Source organism: Cydia pomonella, chromosome 11 (assembly GCF_033807575.1).
Source record: "Cydia pomonella isolate Wapato2018A chromosome 11, ilCydPomo1, whole genome shotgun sequence".
Lineage (NCBI taxonomy): Eukaryota > Metazoa > Arthropoda > Insecta > Lepidoptera > Tortricidae > Cydia > Cydia pomonella.
This window is the reverse complement of record NC_084713.1, coordinates 19,139,654-19,158,351: the sequence shown is the minus strand read 5'-3', so window position 1 is coordinate 19,158,351 and position 18,698 is coordinate 19,139,654. Positions and strand designations below refer to the sequence as shown.

General features: G+C 40.1%; 1 protein-coding gene across 1 annotated transcript in view; it reads left to right on the top strand.

The window, feature by feature from the left end:
* Positions 1-14,083, top strand: part of LOC133522493 (UDP-N-acetylglucosamine--peptide N-acetylglucosaminyltransferase 110 kDa subunit) — a 41,909-nt gene extending 27,826 nt beyond the window's left edge. The window contains exons 4-10 of the mRNA XM_061857845.1: positions 3,138-3,206; positions 4,833-5,029; positions 5,197-6,838; positions 7,309-7,600; positions 8,300-8,480; positions 9,028-9,132; positions 10,010-14,083. Of these exons, the coding sequence (XP_061713829.1) occupies positions 3,138-3,206; positions 4,833-5,029; positions 5,197-6,838; positions 7,309-7,600; positions 8,300-8,480; positions 9,028-9,132; positions 10,010-10,169 (2,646 nt within the window). The 3' untranslated portion in view covers positions 10,170-14,083. The remainder of the gene's footprint in view (positions 1-3,137; positions 3,207-4,832; positions 5,030-5,196; positions 6,839-7,308; positions 7,601-8,299; positions 8,481-9,027; positions 9,133-10,009) is intronic.
* Positions 14,084-18,698: the final 4,615 nt, after the last annotated feature.

The following is an 18,698-nucleotide window of genomic DNA, read 5'->3' as shown; positions in this document are numbered from 1 at the left end:
AATATTTAAAGAAATTAGGGGAACAAAAACGCCGTGAGATTGCATTATTGGCCCTGACAATGGCCCATTGATGCAATGACGAAATGTACATTAATATGTCGTCATTGCCAAGGTCGCGTAGTGTGTACACAACGATAATTTAGACAATCTAAACAAACAACTGTGCTCAAGTGTTTGGCTGATCCGATAACATTTCGGCGGTAAACATGTGATGCCACCGTCCACTCACTGACGATTCGTAAACTCTATTGCAAAGACATTAAGGTCCACAGATATTGAGTCAAGAGTTGCTGTTATACTTGCGGCAGGACTAAGTGGCGAGTCAGTTCTTAAATCATCGGAATCATTCTATATCTTTGGCGCTTACGCGGCGAATGTAGCGAATACATTTCTAGAATTGGTGTATTTGAGTCATGTTTGCAATTTCAACCTTCTTTCCGGACATGACTTTTGTGACTAGTGTTTAAAACGTAACATTATACTCATCCCTGCAACAACTGACATCAAATCACCGCATTCTTATTTATTAAAATGCTATAAGGACATGTTTTGCATGGGACACGAGCTATGTCCCATGTCGCTTTCTCAGCTGTTTAAATTTTAATGCGGTACTTGAACGTCACATCGAAGACGACGCGTTGCCTGTTGTTTATTTACTACGTTAGCTCCGACCCAATAAGCCCGTGACTGCCTTAATGATTGAACAACCTCCTTCCGCAACCGCGCGACTCGAGCGCACTTCCTCTTTTGTTCTTAAAGCCGCGTTTTGTTCGTTTTGTGTTCTTAATTGTGGCACTTGTGTTCTGCTTAGTTGGATTGAAAGTAATCCTGCAATCAAGTTGCAGTTTAGGAAAAATTTGCAAATACAATCAGCGCGTTGCCTGTTTATTTATTACGTTAACTCCGCCCCAATAAGCCTGTGACTGCCTTTATGAATGAACAACCTTTGCCAACTACGCGAGTCGAGCGCACTTCCTCCTTTGTTCTTAAAACGGTCTTGTTCGTTTTCTGTTGTTAGTTGTGGCAGTTGTGTTCTGCTTAGTTGGAATGAAAGTAATCCTGCCGTCAAGTTGCGTTGAAAGATTTGCATAGACAATCAGCGCGTTGCCGGTTTAATAACTTATGTTAGCTCCGATCCAATAAGCCTGTGAATGAATGAACAACCATTCGCAACTACGCGAGTCGAGAGGACTTCCTCATTTGTTCTTAAAGCGGTCGTCTATAGCCTTATCACGAGCTTTACGGCTACCACCAGTTTTGACATTGACATACCTTTCGCTTCCTTTTATGTAAATTACTTTTATATAATTCTAGTAGAAGTGAGTGACGATGAGACTGACATATTCGCTAGCGTGTGCGTAACTTACTTTCTATATATCTCGCTCGTACTGGCGATCGCCTAATAGCCTAGTCGATAGTGACCCTGCCTACGAAGCAGCCTCCCGGGTTCGAATCTTGGTAAGGGCATTTATTTGTGTGTTGATCACAGATATTTGTTCCTGTCGATTTGCTGTCGAAGATTGTACCATGATATTTATTTATTATTTACTGGAATATTAGCGCGAGCGATATTTAGGTATACAAAGTAAGTTACGCAGAATATGTCAGTGTCAGGTCAGTGATAAGCTCGTGGTAGCTCTAGCTACAGTAGCTACTTGTTCTTAAAGTTTGTTCTATTTAGTTAGACTGAAAATAATGCCTGAATCTCGCGGTTTGGAAATTGTACTTCATGTGACTGCTACATAATGAAGGGCATTAGAATACGAGTGCGAATTTATGAAACGAGCGAACCGAGTTTCCCATATTAAAAAAAATGTTGGTCATAATTTGCGGTTTCTAAACGCATCATAAGATGGTTTATGATATGTGTGTAAGATAAAATTGTCCTTAGAGCCTGTGAAACTCAAAGGACATATAAGTGCTCACGGGATAACTGCTTTATTGTTAAGAATGTTTGTGGTCAGTTATTTAGAAATAAACTAAATATTAGCCCTAAGCTATGTATCTTCATATTGGTACAGAATCTAGTCGCAAAATGGACATCTTTTTAACGAGTTCCTCAAGTCTCCATATCGAGTACCTACTTTCAAGATTCAAGTTTGAAATGAGTTAAAACAGTATAGATAACATGTATACGTATTTTTATTTTATAACTCACTAATTTCACACGTATATCATTAACCAAGACTCGTGCTTTGACTCGAATGTCACGTTATTAAAGGTTAGATTTGACAAATTTGTGCGTCATCGTGGATAACACGAACTATAATAATTATTATAGTAACTATAATTGGTTAGCCTTCGAGCACATAACAGTTTAAACTTTAATAGCAAACTGCAACTGCAGCTAGGTATAGCGAGCGTTGCAGTATCGTATTTAATTCCATGCAATAATATTATGTTAATGGGTTGCGTAACGTCTGATATACGAGTATGCGCCATGCTCACTCGCTTGTAGGTAATTACTAGAAACGCTGCGGCTGACTGTATGGGGTGCAGTCTTATTGACTTCGGCCACAGAATGAATAATAGTAGTACATAATTCGCATTGACAGCGGAAGGTCACGAATCATGTTGTCTACATACGTTCTGTTCTCGCCCCCTAGTCTAGACTGCTCTGTGCACCGTCTACCTGGCTGGTATTACACGGTTCATGACAATAGCTTTCTCTCAAAAAATATGTTGAAAAGGTAATAATATTTATCGAGGGCCAAAAAAGAGTGGGTCTAAAAATTGATTAGCCTTAATTCGTTTTGGGTTTGCCTTTTTTCTTCACAGGTAAAATGCAGGTACTCGCTTAAGTCTCGAAGGGTGGGTGGTCAAACCCGATAACTCGAGCAATTGTATTTTGTTAATTTATTTTACTAAAACCGTGAATAAAATGAAAATAATGTGCGTTGTCAGAAAATGTGTCTGTCGAAGAAAAGCGCAGAAAAATAATCTGATCATGTTCTAGGACCAATTTGGTGTGAACTCTAATACGTTTTACGACTTCTATCATCGAATGTTAACAAAAGAATAGCGTCCCGCGAGGCAACCGCAACTTCGTAAGCCTAGCGCAAATCCAATATAAGAACTGCGCGACAATCTCAGTAAATCTCCCAGACTGCAAACTAAGATTTATTGTGTCTTTGTAGGACCTATACTGCGTCAGGAGCGACCTGGGAAATTTGCTCAAGGCGCTGGGACGCCTGGACGAGGCAAAGGTAAGCACAATATTGCTCTAGACACGGTTTGCTCAAGTAAACAGGATTCATTTTGTATTTCCTTTGAGGTGTATTAAATTAGCGTGCTCTCTTTTCGCCCTGCGTCTTTTGCTATTGCGTAATTTCAGCACAGCGTAACTTTGTTTATAACGGTTTAAATAATGTGACGTTTCGTTTGAATATTAGATGCGATTTTGTTTAAGCCGTTAGTGTGAGCGAAGTGGTAAACACATGTTTCTAGAGATGCCAGATAATAATAATTAAACATATTTTCCGGATTCATATTTAAGTACGCTTATACGCTTGCGCGCATGAAATTAAATTTATAATTACTTTTTAATCTCCTTTATTCCTTATCTCGCAACTCTGCCCAAATTGCGTCGAGTCCATTCTGTTTTCAACTTCGTTACACACACAACCGAAAGTTACAAAATATTATCCGACCGCACAGGTAAATGATATTTTGCGACAGCATCAAAGCGTAAACTACAACCGTGATATTCCACACAAATAAGATTTATTTTCGCCATTTCGTTAATTGCAATTTGTTGTGTGCATTTTGGAGCTCCGATTTTGTGTAACGCAATTTGTGTGGGATGTTAACGTATGAGCGGAGAGCGCGCTAATGTCCATGCTCGAATATATGATCATTGATACTAACATCCTGTTTTCTTCAATATCAATAGAATATAATAAGGCCACGTTCACATTAAGCCCACAGTAAGCGGCGTAGTGTAGACTCTATTCGAAAAACCGATGATAACTGATTGCTTAGCCGTTCTTTGAGCCTAATGTAGACGCGCCTTAGTGCTTGTAGTAACTATACATTGCATTAAGGATCAAGGGAGGCAGTAGTTCATTAGTGGTTGACGTAGCGAGTTTTCTTTATTTGTCATCCACCTCACGCCTGCCGAGACAGCGGCGCTCGCTGTGATCCTTCATAAACATTTGATTTAATAATATGTGTGCTAAGACGACAATCCGGTGAAATAGTTTGACTCAAAATCAACTAATTTCTATTATTATATTTTCACAAGGTGTTGTCTGGTAAGACAGTAGGTGAGCTGGGTGCTGTATCTAGCTGGATTACGGTTGGTAACGTCTGGTCGCCGCGCTCCTCCAAACGTTTTCGCTCCAGGTAAAGTGTACCGGTAGGGAAGACTAAACTTACCGTCAGGCCGTCTCTGATGTCATGTCGTCATCATCCCATCGGCTAGGAAGTGGAAGCGTATCGAAACACGAACGATTTTCGCTTGTTTTTTGGGTCGCGTTCATATTTCACGTCGGTTGGTCGTTTGCATTTCCTACTGATCGTGTGGCATTCGGCGTAGTTGATTTAGGGTGCATATTGCGTAATTATTTTTTGGTCGGGCTTGGTGTTGGGTCGACTGGCGTCCCGCAGACCAAGATAGACGCAGCAAGTGTATTTCTACCATTTCAAAAATGGTTTAATTGATCGTTGTAATGTCATTGTACTCTATTGCGGCGTCTTATTTTTGTCTGTGGGCGGTCCGACCAGGCATCACCCGATTTTGTAACTGACACATTTGGCGTAACGGACATTTCGGACCATCACTCCCTTAAACACCGTCCAAATAATAACATATGACATTTTCGTGTGTGTAGGCTTGTTACTTGAAGGCCATCGAAACAAGGCCAGACTTTGCAGTGGCATGGAGCAATTTGGGATGTGTATTTAACGCCCAAAGTGAGATCTGGTTGGCCATTCATCACTTTGAGAAGGCCGTGGCCTTGGATCCCAACTTTTTGGACGCCTACATTAACTTAGGAAATGTTCTCAAGGAAGCAAGGATTTTTGACAGGTTAGAGAAGAACATTTTTGTATATTTCAGAAAAACAAAGACTATTTTTTCAACTCGATTACTATTGCTGCTTCTTAAAATTAACTTATTTTTGCCTTGCTATGGTACGTTTTTCACTATAGATAAATAAGGCTTAGAACAATTTTTACATTTTTATTCCTTTTTAGGGCCGTAGCCGCCTATCTACGCGCTTTAAACCTATCACCAAACAACGCCGTCGTCCACGGCAATCTGGCTTGCGTCTACTACGAGCAGGGCCTGATCGACCTGGCCATAGATACGTATAGAAGGGCCATAGAGCTCCAGCCCAACTTCCCTGACGCCTACTGCAACTTGGCGAACGCTCTGAAAGAGAAAGGCCAAGTCGTCGATGCCGAAGAGTGCTATAATACAGCTCTGCGTCTCTGCCCGTCACATGCAGATTCTCTCAACAATTTAGCTAATATCAAACGTGAACAAGGATATATCGAGGAGGCTACGCGACTATACCTGAAGGCTTTAGAAGTCTTCCCAGAATTCGCAGCTGCTCACAGCAATTTAGCTTCAGTGCTACAACAACAAGGCAAACTCAATGAAGCTCTCATGCATTATAAAGAGGCTATCCGCATCCAGCCAACATTCGCGGATGCTTACAGCAATATGGGTAACACGCTTAAAGAGATGCAGGATGTCGCAGGAGCGCTCCAGTGTTACACCAGAGCCATCCAGATTAACCCAGCTTTCGCAGACGCCCACAGCAATCTCGCAAGCATCCACAAAGACTCTGGGAACATTCCTGAAGCCATACAGTCCTATAGAACCGCCTTGAAGCTGAAGCCAGACTTCCCTGACGCGTATTGCAATTTAGCCCACTGCTTGCAAATTGTATGCGACTGGACGGACTATGAAGCCCGAATGAAGAAATTAGTCAGCATTGTTGCTGAACAGTTGGACAAGAACAGACTTCCGTCGGTCCATCCGCACCATTCCATGCTGTACCCACTCACACATGACTTTAGAAAGGCTATCGCCGCTCGCCACGCAAATCTTTGCTTAGAGAAAGTCCAAGTACTACACAAACCTCCATACAAATTCCCTCGCGATCTCCAAGGCCGTCTTCGTATCGGTTACGTGAGCAGTGATTTCGGAAACCATCCTACATCGCATTTAATGCAATCTGTACCCGGCTTGCATGACCGTAACAAGGTTGAGATCTTCTGCTACGCTCTAAGTATAGATGACGGCACAACCTTCCGTTCTAAAATCGCAAGAGAAGCTGAACACTTCATAGATCTATCCCAAATGCCCTGCAACGGAAAGGCTGCTGACAAAATCTACGCAGACGGCATCCATATCCTTGTGAACATGAATGGGTACACTAAAGGAGCAAGGAATGAGATATTCGCCCTCCGACCCGCACCAGTCCAAGTTATGTGGCTTGGTTACCCAGGAACCAGTGGAGCTAGCTACATGGACTATCTAGTAACTGACGCCGTCACATCTCCGCTAGAACTAGCCAGCCAATACAGCGAGAAGCTCGCATACATGCCTAATACATACTTCGTTGGTGATCATAAGCAAATGTTCCCTCATTTGCAAGAGCGTCTAATCTTAAGCGACAAAATCAAGTCTCACAATAACCTCGGCAGCCTGGCGGACAACGTTGCGGTCATTAATGCTACAGATTTGTCGCCTTTAGTGGAGAATACTGATATTAAGGAGATCAAAGAAGTGGTGAGGGCTGCTCGACCAGTGGAGATATCGCTGAAAGTAGCCGAGTTACCGACGACCACGCCTATTGAGACTATGATTGCTTCCGGACAAGTTCAGGTAAGAACACTCATTACAAGACTTGTTACCTTTTTTTAATACTCTTTATGATATGGACTTACAATTTTCATTTATTGCTCTTAATTAATGAATTGATTATTATTCTGTAATTTGGCCTTGAAGGATATTCTAAGGCTGGTTGTAGACGTCCGGTCTGGTGTTTTCGCCGGACAGTTGTCCGGGTTCAGCGACGATGTCTTGTTTTCTTGGGTGTAGCTGTCGGTAGCCACATAAAAACTGGACGTAGTCGCATAACACGGTCCATTTTCCGGCGAAAAAATACCGGACGTCTCTACAACAGGCCTAAAGGCTTGTGTTCGGAAGTAGCAAATTTAATAATTATATAACACTAAACCTCTGTGGTAGAAAATAGCCTTTAGAACATTCTAATATAAGACGAGAAACCCTACAAAAGTATCCATTGATTTTCTTTTCTTCGATTTTGTGTTAATAGTACAAATCGTTTACAGACTTCAGTAAACGGTGTAATACTCCAAAACGGCCTGGCAACCACGCAAACCAACAACAAAGCAGCAACGGGCGAAGAAGTACCACAATCCATCGTAATCACCACCCGACAACAATACGGGCTTCCCGACGACGCTGTAGTTTACTGCAACTTCAACCAGCTGTACAAGATAGACCCGTTGACGTTGCATATGTGGGTGTACATACTGAAGCATGTGCCGAACAGCGTGCTGTGGTTGCTGAGGTTCCCCGCTGTCGGCGAGCCTAACCTGCAGGCCACGGCTCAACAGTTAGGTGAGTTGAGAGAATAAAGTCGTGAGGTGTGGGGGTGGACCAACTTTTTTTTGTGTTGTTATTAGGCTGGGTTGTTCAATTGATAATAGTAGCACAGTTTTTTTTAGAAAAAAATGTATCACATGCTACTAACATGCTTAGTAGATGACCCACTATGGAAATTGCTTATCAGCATACATCGGGGTTTTTGGTGCGGGAATGTTTTCGTGTATTTATAACTTTGTTTTGCTTAGAAATATTAAAATAGTATCAGTTTTTACCTGCTTTTTGGCTACAGTAAAACATTCCCGCACCAAAAACCCCGATGTATGCTTATCAGCATCTACCACAAAAATGTATGTTTAGTGAATTTCAATACCATACGATGGGAATTTTAAGAATTTTTTTTTTCTCTGAGTGACACTGAATAGTTCATTCGCCCAGACATGACATAATCAAGATTGAGTGTTAATGGATTTTGAATGGAAATTGAAGTCGTTTGGGCCATAATTATCAAAATGCACGTAAAATCGCGAAGTGACGCTCAGTCTCCTGTGTTACGTTTGCTATGGACTATGCCACATTGTTTCGATAAATTGTCAAGAAAACAGTCACGTCGATCTCGTTGCTTTATGCAAATTGCTCTGGACTATACGAGCATTGTTCTGTTCTGCTATTTTATAAAATAACATCAATATTCTGAACATTTTTGTTTTCCAGGTCTACCGCCCGGCCGCATTATCTTCTCGAACGTAGCCGCCAAAGAAGAGCACGTACGGCGAGGACAGCTAGCCGACGTGTGCCTGGACACTCCGCTGTGCAACGGCCACACCACCAGCATGGACATCCTGTGGACCGGCACGCCCGTCGTCACGCTGCCCGGAGAGACGTTAGCGTCCAGGTGAGGACATACCGTCAGGTATAGTGCAATACCGCGGAACTAACAAATGTAGTTGTGTTATGCTAATACTACAGTAATTTTACCACCATTATCTGATTTTGTCCCGATGAGCACAGCGCCAAGGCTCGGAACCGGTTTTTAAAATACCGGTAACTACCGGTTTATTTCGGTTTTCCTCCGAAGAACTCCTTTTGTAAGAACTCGAACGTTTTAATAACTGTATTGTAACCTACAAAAAACTGTTTATTCGAAGAGCGACGCAACTGCTGGTCGGCCTGGTGGTGTGCCACGTAAACATAGACACCGACATAAGAAGAAATCGGTTTTTATTGTTCTAAACCGGTTAATTTGACAAGAATTGTTCTCATAAAAACCGGTTTATAAATAACGGTTTTTCGACTGAAACCGAAATTAAAGGGTTTTGCGCCAATTACATGATAACGGTTTCAAAATTTTACCGGTTTCCGAGCCTTGCACAGCGCGCCACCTGTCACCTAGATTGTTTAAAAATATTAATGTAAAACTAAGTGTTTACCGTTTTCTGCAGAGTGGCAGCTTCTCAACTCAACACACTGGGGTGCCCAGAGTTAATAGCTAGGACGAGGCAAGAATATCAAGACATAGCTGTAAGATTAGGAACCGATAGAGAATAGTAAGTATATTTTATATTTTTTGACTTATTTGGCATGTAGCCCATTTTAATATTTTGCCCATAACCTACGCGCTTTTTACTCTAATATCTTTGCCGTCATAGAAGCTCCTTGCGAATTTACGGCATTAAAAATAAATAAATAAATGTTAAAAAATAGTAGCTCCGTTAACTCTTAAGGCTTGGCCAAACACACGGCGCGATGCAGCGCCGCGGTCGCGCGGCGCTGCATCGCGCCGCAATAGCAATATAGCAATATATTAGTTATTCGGTGATTGTGATTACGGATATAGAAAAAATAATGAGTATCTTGTTTCGTTATGAATGGTTGCAAAATATCATGAAGCTTTTCAAAGTTGCCTTTGGACATGCGGAAGTATGAAAAGAACTTTTCTTCATCCGATTGTTACTCCCGACAAAATCTGTTATATTCTCCATATTCCAATCTTTTAGTATTAATTGGATGAACCCACTATCTTGTACGCTTTCTAGAAGTGACTGCCAGAAACAAAAGTGCGTCCTCAATGTCGACATTCTCGTATAGTAACGTCGCTTCGAACAACAAAAAAACGCTCCGATCTGTGGCTTCGATAGGAATGTGCGGAGGGACCCTCCCCGCGCGAATGCTGAATCCCGGCGCGAGCCACGCCCGCATCGCGCCGCGCTCACGCCGCGGTCGCGCCGCGCGGTGGCGGCGTGTGGAGAGCGCGAGGCCGGCGCGGGCCGCGCGCGCCCTGTTTGAACAGGCATCGCGTCGCTGCGTCGCGCCGTGTGTTTGGCCAAGCCTTTAAGGAACCGGTGTCAACTTTACGCTGTATTATTTGCTGCGCCATTAGCGCCCTATCCATTATGTTTTTCTAAATGAAACCTTCCTTTTCAGTTTAAAAGGCATCCGCGCGAAAGTGTGGGCGGCGCGAACGGAGAGCCCGCTGTTCGACTGCAAGGCGTACGCCGCCGGGCTCGAGGCGCTGTACCGCGCCATGTGGCGGCGCGTCGCGCGCGGCGAGCGGCCCGACCACCTCGCCGCCGCCGACCAGTAGGCGCGCCGGGAGCGTACTCTGTACATTGCCACTTCGGACTTCACACGTTGAGATGACTTGCTGAGTTTCCACTATATTCCTTACATAATAAGGGGTTTTTTCAACTGACAATGCTTATTTGACGTGTTAAAATGCATCGAATTTCAACCCAAAAGCGATAATCGACAGTGTTTAAAGACTTCGCGGACGTATGGTGCATTAAGGTTAATTAGTACAAGTGGTAAAAATCAAAGATTATTTCACCTTGTTAATAATTTATGCCTCAGCATGTTGATAACGTAATGTTATGATGAGCTCATAAATCTCGTGCTTTAGATTGTTATCGTGCGATGACATCATAAACGTAATATTGTAATTTTCCAAGTACCGATTATGGTATGTCATGTTACAATAAAGGTGTTAATATGATCTAAATTACGCATCCTGGTTTCATACCAACAGTGAACAGTGGTAAAAGACAATTTTAAAATGAGACGTAAGGAGAACTGTGAGTGCAGCAACTATGAGTGTGACAATATCCTTTAGACTTTTCCTCCACAGCTTGTGGGATCCCGTCTACTTAGTTTTTCTAGTCAATCGCTTGAGTAATCTCCATGGGGGCCGATTTTTAACATTTTGTCGATTTTTTCCTTAGATTTCGATTAAATTTGGCTGGTTTGAATAACTCTCCTCATTCTGGGCGGGATAAATACGAAATGCCAAATTGACAAGACATTTGTATGTATTTCCCGTTGATTCACGTTTTCGTAACTTACGAGAAAGATTTTTTAAATTGCGCTTATATTGTACAGAATAGGGAATGCACGCGATCCATCAAATTCTATCACAATCTGACGAATAAAAAAATCGACAACTATAAAAATCGGCCAATTTACTGCGCAGATAATATATTTTTCGAAGCTAAAAGTATATAGTAATAGAAATGTGGCCTTTTAGGCAGCAGATTGCTGTTTTAACTATTTGTCTTTGCTGTGCGACGTACTCATAAAATGAATCGGTTCGTAAATAAATATTGACTGCGATGTTTACGAATGAAACAATGTTTAGTTTCATTGTTATTTTTACTGTTGATAATATTAATGGGTTATCGCATATTTTAATGTATTTTTATGTATGACAGTAATGGATTCCATAAACGTTTTGTAAATGCTTTGATAAGCAAAGTTACGAGACATTTAAAGTTGCCAAAAATAGAAATATTAATTAGTATGAACTAGAACATTCGGAATCCGGTACCAGAATGAATATTTGAGTGTTTCTAAAGACATCATCCTCAAAGACATTAGTGATTGTCGTTTATGTAAAAACTTGATAAAAAGTAACTCTTCCTTTGCTGGAAAGCGTAAGGGTGTCCGCTAGCTAGCGCGGGTGCACGGACGCATGGCGGACGAACGCGGGTGCCATTGTAGGTAAAATCCGTCGCTCGCCTCCGCGCCAGTTAGCGTTGCTCATACTATTTTTCGTTAACCCGCTCACCCGCTCTGTGCAACCGCGTCAGCTAGCGGACGCCCTAAAGCTTAATATATCATATTATGCAAAATAAGTCTTTGAAGTTAATGACGGCTAAAGATGTGCAAGTTGCAGAATGTTTCCAAAAAGTTCTCGAAAATTTCACAGGAAACAAAGGAAACGTTCTTTTTGTTAATGGAAAATTTCGATGCGAGTAGCTTAGAAACTTTTTCCAAGTTAATATTTCGCAATTTTGGAAACTTCGCTATTCAAATGTTCGAATAATACCTACGCTATTATTGGGGCTACATGAGTAAGACTGAACATGATCCCAAGCTGCAACTGACAATTTAAGTTCGTTAGTTCAATTTCACTATTAGTCACTCAGTGGGTTTCTTCCTATAGTTGTTAAGATAGACGCTAAAGTATTGTGATAGTATATCTAATGGCTATATACATTGTTATTAGACAATTGTGATGTGAGAGTCAGAATCGCGGGTGTACCTAAATAAAATCAAATGAAAAGCATACCATATTTTTGTACCTAATTTGTACTATTTAGTACCTCGTTTAAAAAAAATTGTACCTCACGGTACGTAAAGTTATGATCAAAAAACAGGTCACCCGCCATCCTGACAGTCAGAATGGCGGGTGTACTTTATTACGCTATGTTCCCGTGGTTATTGATAAATTCTATAAAAGCCAAATTTTTGTACCTTTTTTGTACCTTCATATTCAATTATAATATGAGTCATTTTATTTGTGCTTTCCAAGTTTTACTCATTTTATATTTTGCTTGCTATTACAATTTTGCAGGCGTTAAAATTTTTCAAGTTATCGATTTAATTTTTAAGAAAAAACGCTAAGGTACAATTATTTTTATTACGCCAGGATTTAGTACCTTTAATGTTTAATCTGTTAAGTTCAAATAACTTAGAAAATCATGTCTTAAAAATGATTTTTCTTAGGAAGATTTCTTTGAATTAGCGCCTAGCCTTTTTTAACGCTAAGGTACAAATTATTTTTATTACGTCAGGATTTAGTACCTTTAATGTTTCATCTGTTAAGTTCTAATAGCTCAGAAAATCATGCCTTAAAAATGATTTTTCTTAGGAAGATTTCTTTGAATTGGCGCCTAGCCTTTTTTAAGACATGATTTACTGAGTTATTTGAACTTAACAGATTAAACATTAAAGGTACTAAATCCTGGTGTAATAAAAATAATTGTACCTTAGCGTTTTTTCTTAAAAATGAAATCGATAATTTGAAAAATTATAACGCCTGCAAAATTGTAATAGCAAGCAAAATATAAAATGAGTAAAACTTGGAAACCAAAAATAAAATTACTCGTATTATAATTGAATATGAAGGTACAAAAAAGGTACAAAAATTTGGCTTTTATAGAATTTATCAATAACCACGGGAACATAGCGTAATAAAGTACACCCGCCATTCTGACTGTCAGGATGGCGGGTGACCTGTTTTTTGGTGATAACTTTAAGTACCGTGAGGTACAATTTTTTTTAAAGGAGGTACTAAATAGTACAAATTAGGTACAAAAATATGGTATGCTTTTCATTTGATTTTATTTAGGTACACCCGCGATTCTGACTCTCACATTGTGATGTTATTTCTCAATATTCGACATCTGCCGTTGTATTAGTATTAGCTCTGGATATTTATTTTGTTGCGTGCGTCAACGAATTTAACATAGTTTGTGCCTTTAAGTTAATTTAAAGATTTTGTAAATATTATAACTAAGCATGTTTTCTTTTATACCATGCCACAATGAATTTAAATAAGTATTTAAATACTGATAGATGTACCTAATGTAAAAAGTCCTTTAAAAAAAATTACCCTTTGAACGACATGCTTATCGTGCGATGCGCGTCATAGTGAACCTTGTCGTAATGCAGGAAGGTTGATATTGGGATGCAGCTTCGCGCGTCCGTTGCGTCTTTAGCAGTCAAAGGTTAAACTTTAAGGCCTCATTCGCACGAGAGCTTAAAAGCGTTGCGTTAAACCTGACGTTACCCGTACGCTAAATTCGATCTAACGGCCAACGATCAAAGTCGAAAATCCAACAACGCACCATGAAAATTTGCGTTATTCAAACTTTTTAATACGCGTTGAAAAAGCATTCGTGCCACTGGGGTATAAGTGAGTTACAATTGCATTTAAGCATCGCTTTCTTGAATTACACGCTGTTTGTAATCGATTACATGTATATTGGTTTACTAAAGAGGTATATTTTTTTACATTTCAGTATTTTTGGCTAGGTAATCGGGACGTGTAACGATGAAGTTTCGAGTAGACGAATTGTAATTCTTGACTATTTATTGCGTACAAATGAGTTGAGAAGTTGATAGTGTGACGAACCCAGTTGATACCTTTGTAACTTCCGGTTGACTTTATTGTAAATAGTTGATATTTAAGGATATAAATAAACAAGAAAACAGTGAAAATGTGGTTTCAATTACGTTTATGTCCTATACATCTAAAATGGAGTTCAATGGAAATTGCCAATAATGTAAACAAGTTAATTTACCCTAATTACTTCGTAATCGCGCACTTTTAAGGACAACCATGGTAATATTTTATTTATATCAATAGGGAGTATTCCTGCAATGTTCTGCCGCCAGAGTGCAGCACTAGCACCTTTCGTAAACTATAGAGTAACTTATACATACTGTGCCTGAAACAGTTTTTTTGACAAGTTTTCACAGAGAATATAAATAATATATGACATTGATGCATCAAGGCGGTTTGTTAACAAAGGGCCTACCGGGAAACGCGAAAATCGAAATTTAGTTATCTGCCTCTTATTTAGTTATCTACGTATCACTCGGAGAGGTTAGATAACGAAATTTCGATTTTCTTGTTTCGCGGTAGACTCCCAGATTGTGATGGATAAAACGTAGTGATTATATGCTCTTTGGTGATGGATTGTGGTAGTGGCGCCCCCTACGCAGAGTTTCGCGTAATATTCCCTATTATTAATAAAAATACTTATATTATGTTAAAGTATTACAAAACTTGTAAAAATATTAGAGGTTTTATGTCAAATGCCAACAAAAACTGACATTTTTGTTTACGTCATTTGCCTGGGTCTACGGGAGATAAAATACCGGGTGTTTCCTGTAACAGCAATAAATTAAACTGTAGGCTTTACTCCTCAAAACTCACCAACATTTGTTCAGCAACTTTTAAAAATAACTACTTACTAGATCTCGTTCAAACCAATTTTCGGTGGAAGTTTGCATGGTAATTGATGGTAATGTATATCATATATTTTTTTTAGTTTTATCATTCTGTTATTTTAGAAGTTAGCTTTGGAAGTGTCTCTCGCGCAAACTCTTCAGTTTAGAAAAAAATGATATTAGAAACGTATTTGTCACATAGTTTAGTTTCATAGTAAGAAAATACCATTTCGTAAGTTTCGGCCCGGCCAAAAGGTTCGGCCGAAATCGAAACCGAATCTCCGGTCGGGCACTGTAGTTGGTGACCGACCACTTATTATCTAACATAAAACATTTCGTAAGGTTATTTAGGTCATGCAAACTTAAATAAATTAATCTTTTCTGGCACATCCGCGAGCGTGTGCAGTTGTAAATAAATTTTCTCTAATTTAATCTGTTAAAATGAAGTATAAAAAAATGTATTTGAAATTAATCGTCATGTGTGTTTTACTAATGTTATGTAGCGCAGACCAAAGTGTCATACTATTCAGTAAAGAGTTATAGGTATCTAAGTATATTTAGACCGCGAGCCAGGAGCATATATCGTCAGTCATCTCCTCCGGGCTGATACTTTGTCAGATCATAGTTTAGATGCTATCATGAATTTAAAAAATAGTCAGCCGGTTGTATCGCGGCGGAAAGACCGTCAGTTGATGACCTGAAAATGTAAAAAAAAAAAAATTGTTTTATCCTTCGCCTTCCGATTGATATTGTGTCAGATCATAGTTTAGATGCTGTTTTAAATATAAAAAACCGTCAGCCGGTTGTATCGCGGTGGAAAGACCGTCAGCTATTCACATGAACATGTAACAAATACGCGCCTTACCACTTAATGTCCGCAAAGTATGCGTAATGTGTAAATTGCGTAATCCGTTTATTTGAAACGCCTGATGGAATGCTACATGCAAAGTTTCATGATTTTGGTGTGATGTGATGTGACGTGACTCCTGACCCATTTCGGCCACAGCCGACCGTGTTCACAGAGTGCCATGTGATCCTATTTATTATTGTATTAAATATAAATAAATAAATAAATAAATATTATAGGACATTATTACACAAATTGACTAAGTCCCACAGTAAGCTCAATAAGGCTTGTGTTGAGGGTACTAAGACAACGATATATATAATATATAAATATTTATAAATACTTAAATACATAGAAAACACCCATGACTCAGGAACAAATATCCATGCTCATCACACGAATAAATGCCCTTACCAGGATTTGAACCCGGGACCATCGGCTTCGTAGGCGGGGTCCCCACTAGGCCAAACTGGTATTAACTACTTGTAGGTACCATGATTTGCAATAAACGCTATTATTATTATTATAAAGAACTATTTTGTGTATTCTTTTCAAAATTGTAGACCCAGTAGTTTGGGAAATAAAGGAGGGGAATGGTAATTTTTTGCTTATTTTCTTGAATAACTTCAAATTATTTTAAAATTATAAAAAAAAATATTTTTGAAATTCTCCTTACCTTTGACTATATACTTGACACGATATACTTTGCAAAAATTTTATTTTTAATTTTCTTGTTTACCCCCCAAAAGTGGCCTTTATGATTGAGAGTCATTTATTTAAGTTACATAAGAAGAAGAAGAAGAAAAAGAAGAGGTTCCTTTTAAGGTACGGAACCCTAAAAACCACGTTCTTCAAGGCGTACTGCTTAGGGTGGCTTAGGCATGTACACCTTCCAGTTGTGGATGACGTTCAAGCAGAAGGCAATGTGCAGAATAAGAGTTCAGTACAATGACGCTACCCTACACTGAGTATGGCCCGACATGCTCTTGGCCGGATGGCCCGGACAACTCTTTACTCTCTCTAGTTTTGAAAGAAGTTAAGAAAGGAGGTGGCCACAGGCCACATAAGAAGACGCAAACTTGTTAGAGTCTGTGCGGAAAGAGAAGAGACGTGGAATGTATGGGGCCCAATACATTACACGAGTCTTCTCTTTCCTAACAGACTAGTTTTGGGCTTGTTACAATTACCTCAGTGAGTAGTACTAGTAGCCGCCTGTTAAAAGAAAAGTATCAGTAGACTAAAAGCTTGCACTGTTTTTTTTTCTGACAAATAACTTATTTTATATATTAAGTATTAAATCATAGTTTACTAAGACGTATTCAATTAATAATTATAATCAAACTGATGGTAGAGAAGTACTTAGAGTTCCGAAGATCTTTATGTTTAGCCTTAGAGATTATAAAAAAGCATTTGACTATATGTCACAACAGCATTTGGAAAGCATTGAAGACGCAAAATATAAACGAAAAGTAGGTATATAATCATTGTAAGAAACATCTACACCAACAGCACAAGAAGTAGTCAAACTTGACAGAACAGGCAAAACAATGAATATATAAATAGAGGTGTCAGACAAGGTGACCCAATCTCACCGAAACTGGCCATCGCTGTCCTTCAACATATTATGAAAACTTACCATTTTTTTTTTGACCCAGGGGGAATCCGTTATGGATCCCACTGGCACGGGAGAAGCAGAGTGGGTATGTCCGACTCCCACGGACTAAACCCCCTTGGGGTGTTCCACCGCGCGCTTTGTGGACGGGGTTTCGGGAACGCGATTGTAGACTTCCGATACCCCGTCGGCGTTGCCATTACGGGCTCGTCTTTTGTGGCTGCTGCAGCAGCCTACTCCGCTGAAGACGCCTCGGAACACTTAAGGGCCTTCCAGCTCGGAACCTCTTTAGGCGAGTGATGGAACTCCTGGCCCATCACCCGCAGGTTCCCGTTAAGGCGGCATCATTCGGGCTGCGTATGCCCTTAGACGCCAACCTGGCCTCCTACGGCGCTGAGGGAGCGAATTCGCATCGTCCTCGCGCATTCTCTCTGCAGCCTCCTTTTGCGACAGGACGGTAACGCTAAAGGAGGCCACTGCCGCCCACGCTTCCTCACTGCTGAGCATGCGGCGTATTAGCGCCGGCAGCGAGAGGTCTCCTCCTATGGCAGAGGACAGGATAGCGCAAGGCTCCGCCCAAGCAGGGCACTCTTCGCGCGTGTGTTGCGCCGTGTCCACGGCTCCTTCATCGATGAAAACTTACCATGGTCTAACCCTGGGCATCAACATTCAACGGCGATTATCTCAGTCACCTCCGGTTTGCCGACGATATAGGTAATCCTTTTCTCAGAGCACTTGTATCGATTACAGCTCATAATTAATGACTTAACATCAAGCTAGCACAAAAATAGGGCTAGAATTATAAAAACCCTATCGCGATTAAATAACACGTCTGTCGAATATGTAGAAAACTATGTCTGTCTAGGCACTCTAGGCAAACAAATCTCCTTTAAACAAGAAAATAATATAGAAGAAGTAGACAGAATAATAGCTATAACGTGGAAGAAATATTGGTCCCATAAATAAGTACTGAAGTGTAATAGTACTTATCCCGCTATTACCCAAAAAAATTGTTACGCACTCTGACATTTTGCCATGTTTCACAAGGCTGTCAAACTTGGACTTACGATCATAAGACGCAAATTAAAATCCAGACCACACAGACGAGAATCGAAAGAAGTTATCTAAATATAAAATTAAAGGAAAGAGTCAAAAACACTGACATTCATAAGAAAACCAAAATTTATGACGCCCTAACATTTTGCCTGCAAATGCAAAGAAAATGACGATAGATTGACCAAAACAGCAGTAGCGTGGACCGGACCTAGAGGCACCAGAGCAAAATGCGCGCTATGTGCTTTCTACTTTACGAACTTATTAGCCACAACAAAATGTTCATCGACAATTAATAGCATCTATGCCGGAACGCCTTCTGGAAGTTATTGAAAATGGTCGTGGATATACGCGTTTTTAATAAAATT